The sequence below is a fragment of the Chionomys nivalis genome, chromosome 10 (genome assembly GCF_950005125.1).
Source record: "Chionomys nivalis chromosome 10, mChiNiv1.1, whole genome shotgun sequence".
Lineage (NCBI taxonomy): Eukaryota > Metazoa > Chordata > Mammalia > Rodentia > Cricetidae > Chionomys > Chionomys nivalis.
Genome location: NC_080095.1, coordinates 62321153 through 62338906, shown reverse-complemented (window position 1 = coordinate 62338906; position 17754 = coordinate 62321153). Strand labels below are relative to the sequence as shown.

The window sequence follows — 17754 nt, the reverse complement described above, 5'->3', positions numbered from 1 at the left end:
GTGAACCCATGTATTCAAGACATATGGATAGAAAATATTTGGGGAAAATTTTGTCTATGTTGAAAGGAAGCTCTTTTTTTTGTTGTTGTTTTCTTGAGTTGGATGCTAAGAGTTTAACCATTATTGAGATAGAATTTACATTGCATTTGTTATTTAAAGTAGATGATGCAAAATTTACTACTACTATATATATGTAGTGCATGCAAATTCCATGAATTTTAATATAAGGGCTTAAGCCTCTCTGAACTTGTGTTTGCTCAGGAAGGATTTGCTTTAGGAACCAATCTCTACCCACACAGGAACACTGTACGTGGCTATGGTTTGAAGCTTGTCCCTGTGTTTGCTAAAGGAATGGTAAAAGAGACTCTGTTCAACAAAATGCATGGGATCATCCACCTCATTAGCATGGCTGAAAGGTAAATATAAGCTTGATTGACAAGAGAGAAGGTAAAACTAATTCCCTATTGAGAAAGGAATTCAGTGGAGGAAAGTGAGTTCATTACAGTTCTACCAGGAGTGACTTGGGAACACTCTGAAAGTTTGAGATTTGCCTCAAATTTTCATAGCCACCATATCCAGCATGTTCTGCCCATAGCAGGCAGTTTGACTGTGCAATGCCCATTAGCAGTTAGCCCTGAAAGGTTTACCCACAGAGGACACCATGAAGTGTTGCAGGAAATATGACAGTGGGCAAATGGAGCCGGCCAAAAGCAGCGCTTGTGTTAGCTCGCCAGCGTGAGTCAAGCCCCTGAGGGCTCATAATAAGGAGTGGATCGATTTGGTTCAGTTCTACAGGTATAGACCGTGTGTGTGTGTGTGTGTGTGTGTGTGTGTGTGTGTGTGTGTGAGAGAGAGAGAGAGAGAGAGAGAGAGAGAGAGAGAGAGAGAGAGGAAAAGAGAGAGAGAGGGAGAGAGAGAGAGAGGGAGGGAGAGAGAGAGAGAGAGAGAGAGAGAGGGAGGGAGAGAGAGAGAGGGAGGGAGAGGGAGAGAGAGAGAGAGAGAGAGAGGGAGGGAGGGAGGGAGGGAGGGAGGGAGGGAGGGAGGGAGAGGAGGAGGAGGAGGAGGAGGAGGAGGAGGAGGAGGAGGAGGAGGAGGAGGAGGAGGAGGGAGAGAGAGAAAGAGAGGCCTTATTTCTTTGAACCTTTGACAGGACAGTACTTCATGACAGGAACATTTGGCAGAGGAAATGGTTCTCACGGCAGCCAAGGAGCAGTAAAAAAAAGCAGCCAGAGTTCCAATTTCAAGGACATACCCAAGTGACCTAATTTCCTTCCACTGGGCTTTGCCTCTTAAGGTTTTTACTACATCTCAACAGCATCATAGGCTAGAGACTAAGTATTGAATGAACGCACCTGCCACAGACCCTTTCAACCGACAGCAGCGTCTCGGCAAGCAGTCTACGGGTGCTGGAACCTGAGTTACGGCACTGGCCTCACCTCAGCTGGGGTTTCATGCCACACATGTGGCCTGTCCTGGATGTGTGAGAGCGCTTGTCACTTAGCACGGTTGCAGAGGGTCTCTATTTCACCTGAACTTCAGGTGAAATGCTCTAGTCTTTTTAAACCAGCTAATCCGACGTTCATAATGAGAAATAAGCAGGACTATGGGCTGTACATTCAGAATAATCGACCTCTGTAGTAAAATTTTCCTCTTCCAGTTCCAATAATGACTCCTAAGGAACTGGCTTTTGCTTCTTTCTGTCTTAAGTGACATCATTCAATGTTTAATAAAAATGTTTTAGTTCGTAGTTTCTTTAAAATATTATTCCCAACTTTTACTTCAAATACTCCAAAAAATCGTTCCACCCTTCCATCACAGTTTGCCTATAAATTGTAGTATGAAGTAGTTTGTTCAGCAAAGGCTCATGTGTTTACATAAAAATAATGTAGAAATTAGGGGAGAACATCAAGTTCGTACTATTATAGTTAATAAGAAAACTAAAATGGGAAATATGGAAAACCATTCCATGCTCACTTTTGAGGTAAAACTAACTACTCAAGTCTAATCAAATAGCATAAACATGCAATTATCTATATCCATATAAATATATATGATTATACAAAGTGGCTCAATCTATGTATGTCTCTACATATTTGAACTATGCAAATAAACCCTGTTATAAAATAGACATACTAGTAATACATATAATAAATATTAATAATTCAGTTATTTTAACTTCTTAATATTTTTTTTTTTTTTTTGGTTTTTCGAGACAGGGTTTCTCTGTGGTTTTGGAGCCTGTCCTGGAACTAGCTCTTGTAGACCAGGCTGGTCTCGAACTCACAGAGATCCGCCTGCCTCTGCCTCCCAAGTGCTGGGATTAAAGGCGTGCGCCACCACCGCCCGGCTTAACTTCTTAATATTTAAGAGTAATTTGGGAAAAATATAATCTGGAGGAATCACTTTAGGAAATATTACTGGTAAATGATGAATTCATATATTGTTTTTTCTTAGAGAACATTCTATTTAGGAAGCAGAATTACTGTCTGCTTCAGTCGACCTTCTGGCTTCCCTAATGCAGCGGCTCCTCCTCACCTGTCTCCTGTCATGACTGCTGTATTTGCTGTATTCGCTGTTGTCAATGATCATAACAAAGACAGCAACGAGAATAATTTGCTTTTGTTCTCTTTCTTGTGTTCAGGTTTCTGGAAGATGTCCACAGAAATAAAGCAGTATTTTGAAAGCAAATTTCCACAATTAATCACACTTAAATCACACACACACACACATACACACGCACATATACACAAGTTAAAATAATGTTTATTGTGCTGTTAGTCTTTGAAACAGGTGCTATTAATAACCACTGCACTTAGGTAAAACTTTACCATCCAATTTGTCTTTTTAATAATTTATTTAAATTCAGTTTATGTGCATTGGTGTGTGAAGTTCTCAGATCCCTTGAAACTGGATGGTTGTGAGCTGGCATGTAGGTACTGGGAATTGAATTCAGGTTTTCTGAAAGAGTAACCAGTGCTCTTAACTGCTGAGTTATGTCTTCAGTCCCCACATCCAATTTGTTTTTATGTTATCTTCTGTCAGTACAACACCAGTACTTGCTAATATACATGGCTGTGGATGTCAACAGTTAGATAAAACAATAGATTTCCAAGATTGTTGATATGAATTTTCAGATTAAAGTAGCAAGTGACTCGTGGAACAGGTATATAAGCAAATTGACACTGAGATTAATTTTGCCATTACTAAATGGCAAAGAGAAAACTTTTGAAAGAGAGAAATACTGGCATATTATCTTCTATAAAAATAAGAAGTAGGATGATGGGAAACCTCTGCAAATGCTTAGAGGTCATACATTCATGGAGTTGTACCAGGGTGTTCTCAGAAACAATATATATCAATTCGCAATTCTGTACCAAATAAATCACCACCCCAGAGTGGGCAAAATTAACAAATTTCTATAACAACAAAAAGAAATAGAATTTACTTGACCTACACCCATGCTTAAACAACTTCCATGAAGGAGACACTTTAGAAAATAAAGCCAGTTGGTCTTGGTGGCTCATTCCTGTGATCCTAGATCCTTGGGAAACCCAAGTAGAAGGATTGAGAGTTTGAGGACAGCCTGGGCTACCTAGTAATTTGGAGTCCAGTCTGAGTAGCTGAGATAAGACCTTGTCTCAAAAACTAAACAGCAAAAAAGGTAATCTGAGTAAATTGAGAGCATGGGGACCATGGGAAAGGAAAAGGGAGGACAGAGGAAGGGAGGGGAGCAGAGAAAATGTATAGCTCAATAAAATCAATTTAAAAATTTTTTTTAAATGATGACTATGCAGTAAACATAAGTACTAATAACACAAAATTAAAGAGCTGTTTTTAATGTAAATGCAAGAGGAGAAATTATTCTAAGATATTTAATCTCAATATTTGACTAAGAAAGTGGGTGATTAGTGTTAAAGTATAATCAGTTTTCTTTTTACTGCAATCCTCTCCACCTCCCGAAAAAAACAACCAACTTCAGACTTAATATGCCAAGTATGAACGTTAACATTGTAAAATACCAAAAAGTAAAAATATATAATCAATAAACAAGTAAAATGAATATGTAATTGGCCCAATCCCTCAACCAATCCAACGGAAGGAAATGGGTGAGGAAACCTAATAGAAAGGCATAACTGACAGAAGAAGGAAATATAACAATTATCATGATAAGCAGAATAAAGTTATTAGTTAAAGGTAGGTTTTCCTGCTAAGCACGGTGGCGCATACCTGTTATCCTAGCAGTCAGGGGGGTGGAGCAGGAGAATCTCAAGTACAAGGCCAACCTGGGCTAATTTTAAAGGGCCTGGGACTTCCCACAGGGCAGGGAACCTGGATTACTCCTAGGGATGATGAGGGAGGGGGACTTGATGGGGGAGGGGGAGAGAAATGGGAGGTGGTGGCGGGGAGAAGGCAGAAATCTTTAATAAATAAAAAAAAAACTACAAAGCGTATTCTCCAACAAGAAGAAGAAAAAAAGCCTCAATTTTAATACATAAAAAATCCAAGAATAATCACAGGGTTTTTATTAGTCTTCTTTCAAATTTATAAATTCACTCAATCTCCTTTTCATTAAATATATTTATAAGTTTAAAAGAAAATGAAGAACATTTTGAACCTTGTGAAAGACCTCAATGAATACTAGGTATGGTGGCATCACACAGTGCAGCCATGAGTGCTTATGCGTTCTTGGCTGTTTTTGTTGTCCATATAAACATAACAAGACTCTTGCAGAAATGGATAGAAGCAGTGAAAGTGGCCATTAAGACACCTGCCCAGAAGAATTTAGGTAGTAATGTGAGAAGCAGTAGGTGAACGGAATATTTGTTTGCCTTTTCATTTTGCATCATGGGTTAAACAGCATTTTTTAATCTGACCTGAGATAAACAACAACAACAAAAATATCTAACGAATGCTTCACAATGGCTCTGTCTGATATTATTTTTTATTTTAAATGTGTTTTGTGTATGAGTATTTTGCCTTCATGTACATCTCTGTGCACCACTTATTTGCATGTCTATAGAAGCCAAGAGAGTTTATCAGATCCCCCGCCCCCATGAATGGGAGTTACAAATAATCATGAGCTGCCATAGGTACTGGAAATTGAGCCTCGTTCCTCTGGAAGAGCAGTCAGTGCTCTTACCCTCTGAGCCATTCAGTTTCTTGTTATTTTCAAAGCCTTTTAATTTTCTTACTTAAGAAATGGGATGCAGTTATGATACAACAAAACAATTAATGCTATTGGATTTGAACACTTTGAAAATTAAAAACAGGGGTCATAAAAAATGCAATCTTTTGTCAAAGTCAAAACACTATTGAGTGCTGAAAATACGGTTTAAACTCAGATCTCAATATGCAAATATTCTCCTTTTTTTCAGTGTATTTGTGTCTTTTTCCTACAAGTAAAAACATCTGGACAAAAATCAGGGGTTCAGAAAATTGTAGTACCTAGGTAATTCCCTGGAGAACCTTGAGAAATGACATAGAGTTTATGCACACTATAACACATTAGATCTCTGCAGCCAGGACGCTTGCAAGTTCCTTTCTCGTCCATTCCAAGAGATGAATCCTCATGTGTGTGTCCTCAAGCTCTCAAGCTACACTCCCTATATTAACATAAATGTAAGTGCCTGCACCTTCCTGATTTCCATAAAACTATGAATAATTTGAAAGAAGAAATATTTTGCCCTTGACCTTTATATCACCAATGTTTAGCTCAATGTCTGCCTTAGCATATATTACAAAGCCTGGGTGAAATTCAGTGTGTGTTTCAAACGAACGAATAAATGGAAAGACCAAAAGCAATGCCACAATTCCAGGCCTGTCCTTTAAGATAAATACAGGCAGTGATTTGATTTTTCTTGTTATTTAGCCTTTAAAAGGGCACCAGATTTTGCCTGATATTTTTTCCTCAAGAGATTCAATTTCTTTTGCCCAAAGACTTGTTAAGAGCACAAGAAAGGCTGGGGTATATCTCAGAGGTGAGGCTTTTGCTACCATGTGTAAGGCCCCGGGTTCAACACCCAGTACAATAGGCACTAAACAAGTTGTTAATATCCTCTAGGGTTTTTTAGTATCAAAACTATGTTGAGTTATCATTTTGATTTTGTGCAAAGAAGCATAAATCATACTTCTCAAGTTTTTATTTTTATATCTTAAAAAACATGGTAACTTCCTTCCGAATTGGAAAAAAAAAAGCATCAGTAAATAGAACCAGTTATTCTCAAGACTGTACTAATGTATTTCCTTAATCTTCTGGCAATTTTAACATCATACAATGCATCTGAGAAGAAATGTTTTTAGTAATGGAGAGAAGAGGCTCTTTCCTTTAATTTCTGTTTAAAAAAAAACTGAAAATTTTTGCTAATATGTTAGTAATTATTTTTCCACTCTATATATTGGGGAAACTAGAAGCACTTTTTGAAAATCTCAAGGCTCAAGATCACCTCAGTGATCACAATTGCCCACAGAAGCTGAGGGGATTATACTGGGCCTTTCCCAAGGTGGCTGGCTGTAAACTTTCCCAGCAGAAGAGGTCATGAATTGCCTGCACAGTCTGGCCCTGATATAGCCACGCATTCTTTCTGAGATTCCACTCTCCCATCCTCCAGGGCCTCTCCATCACTACACAGTTTGAGAGGTTTCCATTCTCCCATCCCCCATTGCTTCTCCATGACTACAGCCTGTGGTGTTCTACTTTCTCTCCTTTCATGGCCTCTTTATGACTATCACAGTCTGTGATGCTCTATTCTCTCTCTCCTCCATGGCTTCGCCATGATATCACACAGCCTGTGACACTCTACTCTCCCCCGCCCTTCATGGTCTCTCCATGGCTACACACAGCCTGTTATGCTCCACTCTAAACTCCTCTGTGGCCACAGAGAACCCACAAACTTCCACACTTGCCCCCTGAGACAAATAAGGAAAACCTATCTCGCCCACAGCATAGACACTAATAGAGCCCTGCTAAAATCTTTAAAAATTAGCAAAGAAAGATTATTAAAAAATGCATTACTGTTTTGGATGGCTAGTTTGGGGCATCATCTTTTTTACATTGCCCACTACCTCCCACCTAACAAGATTTTATTTATGGAATTCTCTATATTTTACTAAGAACAAGTTAAAAAATTCTTCAATAGAAACTAATGTCCTTCATTCCAGATGTTGACCTATAAAGTCACTACTTAAGAAAAAAAAAAAACACAGATGCAGAAACTCTAAGGTACCTGAAACTAAGCACTTGAAGCAGCTTTGTGTCCAGAGCCTTGGGGGGGAAAAAAAGAACAAACAAGTATAAATAGAAAGAAGTTATGTAAGGTCAGTCTCATTCTTAGATACCTGTGATTCCCTTCCTTGTGTACTAGAACTGACCTTTGGTAGCCTATATAATCCTGGGTAATTCAATTCTAGAACAACACTTACAGAATTCTTTGGAAAATGAGGAGTCAAAAACCATCCTAAAGTGTGTATTATTAACAGATATCATTTTCTGAAAAGCAGCGTGGTACACATTGAAAAAAGGACTAGTCGCAGAAGAACTCAGCATGCAAACTTAGATACTGACTCTTTAACTCATTGTGTACTCTTGAATAGGCCACTTGAATAATCTTGACCTTGGCTTCCTGATATGAGAAAGAATGACAACATGCCATTCTAAGATCTTTTGCAACATAAAACTCAATTGAGACTTTGTGTTTTTTTTTAAGCCAGACTTTATTTTCTTGTACAGCAATGAATATGGATATTAAATAATACTACAGCAGAATGATTTGATGTAGTCTTAGACAGAAAAGAAAAGGAGGAAAATTCAGGTTTCAAAACTCTTCTATATGAAACTTGTGGGAGCCTAGGCAGTTTGGATGCTCACCTTCCTAGACCTGGAAGGAGGTGGGAGCTCCTTGGACTTCCCACAGGGCAGGGAACCCTGACTGCTCTTCGGGCTGATGAGGGAGGGGGACTTGATTGGGGGAGGGAAATGGGAGGCGGTGGCGGGGAGGAGGCAGAAATTTTTACTAAATAAATAAATTAATTAAAAAGAATTGTCTTGGAATTCTGATGGGGATGACTTTGAATCTGTAGATTTGGTAGGATGGCCATTTCTACTATATTAATTCTACCAATTCATTAGCATGAGAGATCTCTTTCTTCAATGTCTTAACGTTTTTATTATAAAGTCTTTCCCTTGCTTAGTTAGAGTCACCCAAGGGTATTTTTGTTTTTGAGGCTATTGTGAAAGGTATTTCTTTTCTCTGTTCATTCGACGTTTGTACATAAGAGGATGCACTGGCTGGTTTTGTGTGTCAACTTGACCCAAGCTAGAACAATCAGAGAGGAAGGAGCCTGGTTTGAAGAAAGGCCTCAATGGGATCCAGCTGTATGGCATTTTCTCATTCAGTGATCAATAGGGGAGGGACTAGTCCATTTTGGATGGTGCCATCCCTGGGCTGTTGGTTTGGCTTCTATAAAGTGAGCTAAACAAGTTATGGGAAGCAAGCCAGTAAGCAACAACCCTCTATGGCCTTTGTATAAGCTCCTGCCTCTTGGATACTGCCCTGTCTGAGTTCCTGTCCTGACTTCCTTCAGTGATGACCAGCAAGCCTGAAGTGTAAGACAAATAAACCCTTTTCTTCCCAACTTGCTTTTTGGCCATGATATTTTGTGATAGCAATAAAACTCTAAGACAGAGGGCTACTGATTTTTGTCTATTCATTTTGTATTTTGTTACTTTCCTGAAAGTGTTTATGAGTTGTAGGAATTTCCTAGTGGAATTTTTAGGGTCACTTATGTACACAATCATATCATCTGTAAATAGGGCTATTTTGATATTTTCACTTTCTATTCATATCCCCTTGATTTTCTTCAGTTGTCTTATTGCTTCAAGTATTATATTGAATAGGTATGGAGAAAATTGATTACCTTTTCTTGTTCCTGATTTTAGTGGAAATGTTTTGAATTTGTCACCCTCTAAGTTGCTGTTGGCTGTGAGCTTGCTGTAAATCACCTTTGTTACTTTAAGACACGTTCTTTATATCTCCAGTCTCTTAAGGACTTTTATGATGAGGGTGTTGGATTTTGTCAAAGGCCTTTTCTACATCTAATAAGATGTGGATTTATTTTTCAGTCTATTTATATAGTATATTGCAGTTTACAATTTATATGTGTTGAACCATCCCTGCATCTCTGAAATGAAGCCCACTTGACCATGGTTGATGATCTTTTTGATGTGTTCTTGAATTCTATTCGAAAGCATTTTCCTAAGAATTTTTGCACTAAAGTTCATTAGGGAAATTGGTTTATAATTCTCTTTCTTTGTTGAGCTTTTATGTAACTTAGGTATTAGGGTAATTGTGACCTCATAAAAAGAATTGGACAATATTATTTTGGTTTTTTGTTTGTTTGTTTGTTTGTTTGTTTTGTTTTGTTTTTCGAGACAGGGTTTTTCTGTAGCTTTGGAGCTTGTTCTGGAACTAGGTCTTGTGGACCAGGCTGGCCTCGAACTCACGAAGATTCACCTGTCTCTGCCTCCCGAGTGCTAGGATTAAAGGCATGTGTCACCACCACCTGGCTGGACATTGTTATTTATGTTTCTATTTTGTGGAATAATTTGAGGAGTTTTAGGATTAATTCTTTTTTAGAAGTCTTGTAGAAATCTGCACTAGAACCATCTGGCCCTAAGCTTTTAGTTTTAGGGAAATTTTTCATTATTGCTTCCATTTCACTAGGACTTATAAGACTGTTTTAAGTTGTTTATCTAATCTTGATTTAACTTTGATGGGTGATTTATATCAAGAATAGTATCCATTTATTTTATATTTTCCAGTTTGGTGGAGTACAGATTTTTAAAGTATGTACTTATGATTCTCTGTAGCTCCTTGGTGTTTATTGCTATGTCCCCCTTTCATCTCCAGTTATGTTAATTTTGATCGTCTCTCTGCAAATTGGTTAATTTTTCTAATGGTTTGTCTATCTTTTTTACTTCCTCATTGAACCAATTTTTTTCTTTTGTGAATATTATTTTACATAGGCATGATTTAAAAGAAAAAATTTAACAAAAATACTTTTGTTAAAATTCATTAAAGCTTTAAGATCATAAAAAGCTAAAATTTGTATATACAATAGATACAATATTCTTTTCTTTAACACACTATTTAAAACATATAGCTATTAATTTACTTAACTATTGATATTACAGATGAGCAGATTTATGATAAGCAAGATTTCTCCAATTCTGAACACAGATTCTCTATGGATTTTACCATAACCCCTTTCCATGTTTGTTGTTTTTAAACAGACTTGAAAAATTTTGGCCTGAAAATTAAATAACTTCTTTATTTTAAAAAGTACATCTATGTATATATGTTTGTGGTAAATATGATCAAACATTAACCCAATAAATTTGTGTGTGGACATGTAAGCAACCCTTTTCCTTTTATGGTACATGGACACATGCACATCAAAGAAAAAAGTTGCAAACTGAACCATCATATTAAAGATTCTAAACTTAAGCAGGTGACAGCCAACAACCCAGGGGCTCATTTGGTATAGGACAAATGCCAAAGTATGTAGATATTATGTGCTTCTTAAAATGTTCAGTGAGTTAAACAGCAAGAGAATGTAGCTTGTGAAAGCAACCTCGGTTTGTTTTAGTGCTGGTCCATGGCAATGTGATTGAAGATACAGTGTGCTGGAGCATATCAAATTTAGTAAAGTGATTTCTTTGATTGATGAGGAAGAAACTGTCATTACTGCTATCAGGCACCCAGACCTTTCTTTGTGTGGCTCCTTTATGTCCTCTGTCCATTCTGGGAAAAGAGGACACCATTGGCCCCTCAGTATGTGGTGTCTTGATTAGATCAAGATTATGTGAAGCCAGAGTAGTAACACAAGACACAAATCTTTAATCTGTGCCTTAATTTTCTCATCTCTAAAATGGAGACAATAGCATTTAAGATTAATGTTACTATAAAACTTCATGACATAAAATCTTTAAAGCATTCAATACCTATCATTTCATAAGCTCCAAACTGTTAGTTAATACACACCCACTAATGACCAACTTGGAACATGCATTAACTCTAAATATATATAGATAATTATCACCATGGAAAGAGTCATATAGAATGAGATTCCCTCCTATTGCCTTGTATATACAGAAATAGCAAGGGCCTATATGAATAGGAGATGCATATAGCTAATAAATGGTCAATAACTAGGTAATACATTTTTTAAAAATCAACCTCAGTTATCGGGTAGCACAAAAGTATGCAAAACATAAAATTATCTTGATATCATATTTCATCGCTGAAATTGAAAGTGTATGTTTTCATTTGTCTAGGTACACATGCATATGTATGCACACACACACACACACACACACCTCCACAAAACACACTGATTATCATATGTCTTTAAGCGTGTCTTTAACTTTATGCTGCTATTAGATTGGTATAGTAAAAGTACTAATGTTTTCATTTTAATTTACATTTCTATTTTCTAAGAATAGGTACTATCATATCTTCAATGCTTAATTTCAGTTCTCTCTTGTGTCCCTTAATTTCTTTGTGTTTTTCAATTTCTAAATATTTAGCTTGTTAATGAGCATTGTGAATTGCATATTAATTCTTTGTTATGTATGTCACAAAGTTTGCTAGTTTATTTCTTGTCTTCCTCTAACTGTTGACATTTTATTATTTTATAAGGAACTTTAAAGCACCTCACTATACAAATCTACCATTTCTTCCTGTACTGGTAAGATTTACTTAGATGAACAGAACAGGCATATTTTGCAAAGGGCATTTATTAGATCGCCTGGTGTAATACGGGCTGGACAGCTCAGCACCGGCATTTCTGCACAGTGGTAAGGCTGAGAACACCGAAGCTGTTCCAGTGTACAAGACTGGATGTCTCTGCAGTCCCTCGGGCACCGAACACCTAGATGATTTCTGAGGAACCATGGGTCTGGATCCCATGTCAGAGAGCTGAAGACGCTGAGTTCCAGTGTCACTGGAGGGCGGCGGCAGCAGCAGTAGAAACAGACATGTACTCACCAAGAAGGAGTGAATGTAGGCAGGCAAAGAGCAAAACTTTCCCTATGACCTCAGTATGTCTGTGCTGCCTCCAGAAGGTACTGTCCCTGCTGGTGAAGAATTTTTCCCTTTTAGGTAATCCTTCCAGAAAATCCCTTTCTAGGTCTGCCCAACACTGTCTCTTTGTTGATTCCAGATCTGATTAAAGTTGACAGCTACACTCACCTTCATGGTTTCTGATCTGGTATTATCCAAAAGAAGTATTTCTTTCATGGAAAAATATGAAAATTTACTGAAACAAAATTCTAGAATTTTATATATAAACTGTTTAAATCCATTTTTAATTTATTTCAATCTAGACTGTGGAGTGGAGATCTAACTTTGTAATATGAGAGGGCTACAATGATCTCTGGTAGGTGCCTGCCGCTGTCACCAGGTCTGTGGACTAGCAAAACTAAGGTACAGTAAAAGCACCCCTTCCATTGTCTGCTCTTGGGCAGTAAATCTTAATTACTGTAGCCTTTGCTTAAATTTGCACTGTCTTAACTATTAGCGGTCAAAGTGAAGAAAATGTCTATGAGGCCAGGTTAATTAGTTAATTGCAAGGTTCAAATACTCTGTTTTTTCTCTATTATTCAAAATATCCTTGCTCATTTTGAGATATTTTAGAACCATGGTTGCCATAGTCAAGAAGAGTTCTGGACAAACAAGGTCGTATTTCTGTTTAAGGTGAGACATGCCTGTTCTCTATTTTCTTTTCAGTAGCTCTTATAAGCATATAGGTGAAACTCTGTTCACATTTAGTGGATCCTCAGCAATACCTGCAGCTTGAACCTTAAGGTTCAGCTCTTGGTACATCCTAGAAGATGTTCATTTAGAAGTTATATGTAGAGTCACAATAGCCAACAAGCACTTTTAGTCTTTTCTTTTGCATAAATTCTTTTAATAAACTTCAATTTCCATTTGGGTCAAATCACAAACCATTTCCTTCTGTTGTACAAATAGATTTGATGGTGGTGATGGTTGTTTCCTTTGTTCTGCTTTGGTTTGGGATTTGTGCAAATACTAGAAGGGAGGACCTGTCTGTGCCCTGTTCGATTCTGTAAGTCCTGTCCCACAGAGAGTACTGAAGCAGTATCAAGAGATTCTGTCAAGCTCAGTGTTGATCTACTAAATTCAAGAATCCTAAGACAGAGTTTGGTTTTAATACCACTCGAAGAATTGATAAGTTGCAAAACTCACCAGAGCCTAAGGTCTCAGTCAATTATTTCCACTTATCCAGTAGAGTGGTGGTATCTTCTGGAATATTAGGCACTCAAGGTCACTTTTCATAAGAGTCTGGGTATGGGCTATGTGGGAGATTTTTCTACAACTCTTAAGGATCGGGGTGTCTATAGTAACAGGGGAAGGACTATGTTAAGATGTACAGAGTTCCAGTAATTTCTGAAGTTTAAAATGTGGACTTCATACTCAACATAGTGATAATCTACCTAAAGTGAGCAGACAAACTAACAGGTCTGAGTAATGCTGCCAGTGCCTGCTTGAAGGATGCCACCAACAGTCACACATTAAGAGTGGTTCTGTGAGCCTGAAATAACCTATGGCTTATGAAGCACCTGAGATTCTTCGATAGCTCTGTCAAAACCTATACCCAGGACCACTTTAAAAAAGACTTCAAATCCCATACTTTTGCTCCTAAATGCCCACCATCAATACTTCCAGTATAATTACATTTCTAACAGACTTGGCAGGACTCAGAAAATGCACCATAGCACAGCATAACTCAAACTGCAAGCTTACCAGCAGGCAGCAACACAATCCAAACACACACGACAGGAGGCCGACCCCAATGTACCTGCTCACCAGCAAGTGGTAGAGCCAGTTAGCAGCCAAAAGCAAAGGGAGCTCCCAAGTCTCCCAGTGCCAGCTGTTTAATTATTGCTTACAGAATATGGATCAACCCCCCACAGGGGCATCAAGACTAATGGTACACATATGCAACAAAAAGTAAGAAAAGGAAAAGTCATGACTTAGAGAAACTTTCTGGGGAAAGCATTTCAGACCTCAAAACTAACTTGAAATGACTTGAGCAAACAAAGCTACTTTGTTCTTTTTATGGTCCCTGGAGGTGGGGTCTTGTAGCATGAATTCTAATTGGTCTTAATAATAAAAACCTGGAGTCAGATATTAGGGAGTGAAAGCTGAAAGATCAGAAAAGCCGAGCAGCTAGTTCTTACCTCTACACAATCCTCAGACTTGTCTCTGTAAGTCCTCAGAGTGAACGCCTTGCGCTCCTGTCTCCTTGTGCTTTACATTGCTCTCTCTGACCTTGCATATTCCTTCTTGTCTCCACCACCCCTAGTACTGGGATGTAAGGCTCCCATTACTGGGATTAAAGATATGAGCCATCCCCAACTGGGTCGGTTTTTCTTTTAGACTGGATCAATCTGGTGTAGATGAGGGTAGCCTTGAACTCACAGAGGTACACCTGTCTCTGCCTCGCTGAAAGTGTTCACCACCACTGCTTAGCCTCTATGGCTAACTAGTGGCTCACTTCGGACTCTGATCTTCAGGCAAGCTTTATTTGTTAGATCACAGGGCCTGGCTAAAGATTCTTGCACCCAGGCTAGTGTTTACTTTGCTCTTGACCTCCTCTGCCAGCACCAAGGAAAGGAAAGTTCCCAGAGTCCTATCCTCTTGTCCAGAGGTTGATCAAGATGAAAATGGAAAGGAAAAGACCTCAGTGATGTCAGCTGTCAAACATCCAAAGTGGAAGTAGGCCATTGGCCAGAGTGTTTCTTCTGATATTCCATCATTGTTAGATGTACATAAAGTAAATAAAAATGACTTAGTCCATCTATTTTTTCCCCATAGAAAAAATCGGTTAGCGAGTGAATTACCTGACTCCTAAAATTTTGCCTTAAATTATAGATCAATTTTAGAGTGAGGTTTCTAACAATTTAAATTTCCAAAATTATCTGTATTTTATGGTTTTGTTTCCATTGAAAACAGATTATTCTGTTGAGAGCACTTATAATTTTGAAAAACAACATAAATATTGCTTTATAACACATCCCTATTTTGTAAATTTCTTTTATGTGTGTGGGCAGAAGTACTTCAAGTTCAGAACACCAACTTAGTCATAGTCCACATTTCATTGTGCTCCGCAATTATTGGCTCATTCCTCTAATCCTGCTAATTTAATCAATCCATCATTCTCTCCCTTCTCATCTCATAATAAAACATTCTGATATGTTTGATATAAGCCCTTTAAATGGAGATATTATTGAGAGCTCTTTATGCATATGTATAATGATATTATACCATAGATGCAATTGTAAGCCTCAATAGTTTAAAGATAAAGACACATTTCTAGGTACATATAATTTGTTGTATATACCAGCTAATAGCCTATAATGTTCATTTTCATTATTTTATTTATTCTCTGAGTCAACAGGTACCAGGCTTTCAGCTCATCATTACCATGAGTAAGTAACAATATGATGAATTTTCCAACACAACATGTGCTCTTTGGGCACATGCCAAGGTATGTTCGTGCTTAATTAAATTCCAGATTTCTTTCTGCAATGTCCGTACCCGTTTACTCTCCCATTGGATTCTCGGAGAAAATGTTAGTCTTTTAAAAGGTGTCGTTGTTGTGAAATAACAAACACTTATACTACTTCAGACAAATACAAATAAAATACTAGTGGAAAGTGCCTAAAATCTTTGTTTAGTCAATAATTTATCACATACTTAATAACCATATAGCACATGTACGATCGATCATACGGGAGGTGCCCAGACTCAGCTTCTTCTCTGAAGAAGTTTGGAATAAAGGAGAAGACACACATACAGAATTAGCAGAGGACCAGCAGATGATGTACCTAATTTTACCCGTGTGGAGTCAGAAAAATCTATCTAGAATGGTTGGAAAGTTAATTTGCCAGGCCAAAAAGGGAAAAGAGTGTGGGTAAAAGAAGGAAGAAGAGGAAACTGGGCCAAAGTAGGCTTCTGCTGTTAATTGTTTATAAGGGGTGACATGTATGTAATCACAAAAATAGATATCATAGCAAGCCACTTCTTATAGAATTAAGTAAACCCAAAGGTTGACAGTGTTTGATAAAAAAAAAAATTTAGTGGACTAGTGGAGAAGTTGTTGGCTCTGGTGCTTGCTTCTTCAGGGCACGTGGAGCGGCGGGCGCACCCCGCGGGGCGGGAGGTCGCGAGATAGACACACCTCCGCTCTCGGACTCGGAGTCGGAGGAGTCCCTGGTCTCAGACCAGGAGTTGCAGGATGCGTTTTCCCGTGGACTCCTGAAGCCAGGCCTCAATGTTGTGCTCGAGAAGCCGAAGAAAGCGGTGAATGATGTGAATGGTCTGAAACAGTGTTTGGCCGAATTCAAACGGGATCTGGAGTGGGTTGAAAGGCTCGACGTGACCCTGGGTCCAGTGCCGGAAGTCAATGAAACTCAGCCAACACCCGAGAACAAGGACCAGAAGAAAGGTGTTAACCCAGAAGACGACTTCAAGAGGGAGATGAGTTTTTACCGCCAGGCCCAGGCCACAGTGCTCGCTGTGTTACCCCGGCTCCATCAGCTCCAAGTCCCCACCAAGCGGCCCACCGATTATTTTGCAGAAATGGCCAAGTCAGATCAGCAGATGCAAAAGATTCGACAGAAGCTGCAGACTAAGCAGGCTGCCATGGAGAAATCTGAAAAGGCCAAGCAACTTCGAGCGCTTAGGAAATACGGAAAGAAGGTACAGACTGAGGTCTTGCAGAAGAGACAGCAGGAGAAAAAACACATGATGAATGCTATCAAGAAATACCAGAAAGGCTTCTCTGATAAGCTGGATTTCCTTGAGGGGGATCAGAAGCCTGCTGAACGCAGTACAAAGGCCAGAGCCAAGAGCCAGCAGATGAGTAAAGGGCCCAGTGCCAAACGACGGTACAAAAACCAGAAGTTTGGTTTTGGTGGAAAGAAGAAAGGCTCCAAATGGAACACTCGTGAAAGCTACGATGATGTCTCCAGCTTCCGAGCCAAGGTGGCTCACGGCAAGGGCCCCAGGAAGTCTGGGAAAAAAGGGGCAAATAAGCGCCCAGGAAAACGAACAAGACAGAAAATGAAGAGCAAAGCCCACTGAGCAGCATCGTTCTAAAGAACCAAGGAAAAGGGCGAATGTACAGACTGCAAAACACTCAGAGCTTTTGTCTTTCTTTTTGTAGAATTTTTTAAAATAAACTTATAAAAGATATTCTTGGGTCAAAAACAGACTAAAAGATTGAGAAGTTTGCATATTAAATAATATTGCTGACTAAAAAAAAAAATTTAGTGTGATGGCAAGAGAGATGGCTCAGCATGTAAAGATGCATGCTGCCAAGGCTGAGTTTGAGCTCTGAAACCCACATCATGAAATAAATGAATGTTAAAAAAAAAAAAAGATGATAGAAATTAATGCATATATTTAAATAGTGTCAGAGATTGGGGCATAGAAGGTGGAAACATCAACAAGACGATGATATTTCTACCAATCATCATGAAGGAACCCATGTTTGAGAGAGGCACTAAAAGATATGCAGAAAATTTCCATGCAAAAGATTGGTATACAACAGACCATAAAATGACCCATGGCGCATTCAAGTCTTCAAGGAGCTAGTTGGCAGTTGGACCTGGGAGAGTGGAGCCTAGAAATGAGGCATACTACAGTCTCATACAACAGCTAAATCTAT

At 38.6% G+C, this 17754-nt stretch overlaps 1 protein-coding gene across 1 annotated transcript; it reads left to right on the top strand.

Moving 5' to 3' along the window:
• Window positions 1–661: 661 nt before the first annotated feature.
• On the top strand, window positions 662–17334 carry LOC130882281 (probable rRNA-processing protein EBP2). Its single transcript, XM_057782177.1, has 3 exons — window positions 662–735; window positions 2642–2672; window positions 16164–17334. The coding sequence occupies exons 1-3, from the start codon at window positions 662–664 to the stop codon at window positions 17166–17168; spliced, it is 1110 nt and encodes a 369-aa protein (XP_057638160.1). The 3' UTR covers window positions 17169–17334.
• The last annotated feature ends 420 nt before the right edge of the window (window positions 17335–17754 follow it).

Coding starts and splice junctions, on each gene's coding strand:
- LOC130882281 (XM_057782177.1), top strand. CDS start 662: ATGAAGTGTTGCAGGAAATATGACAGTGGGCAAATGGAGCCGGCCAAA. Junction 736..2,641: donor GCTTGTGTTAGCTCGCCAGC/GTGAGTCAAGCC, acceptor TCTTGTGTTCAG/GTTTCTGGAAGATGTCCACA. Junction 2,673..16,163: donor ATGTCCACAGAAATAAAGCA/GTATTTTGAAAG, acceptor AAAAAAATTTAG/TGGACTAGTGGAGAAGTTGT.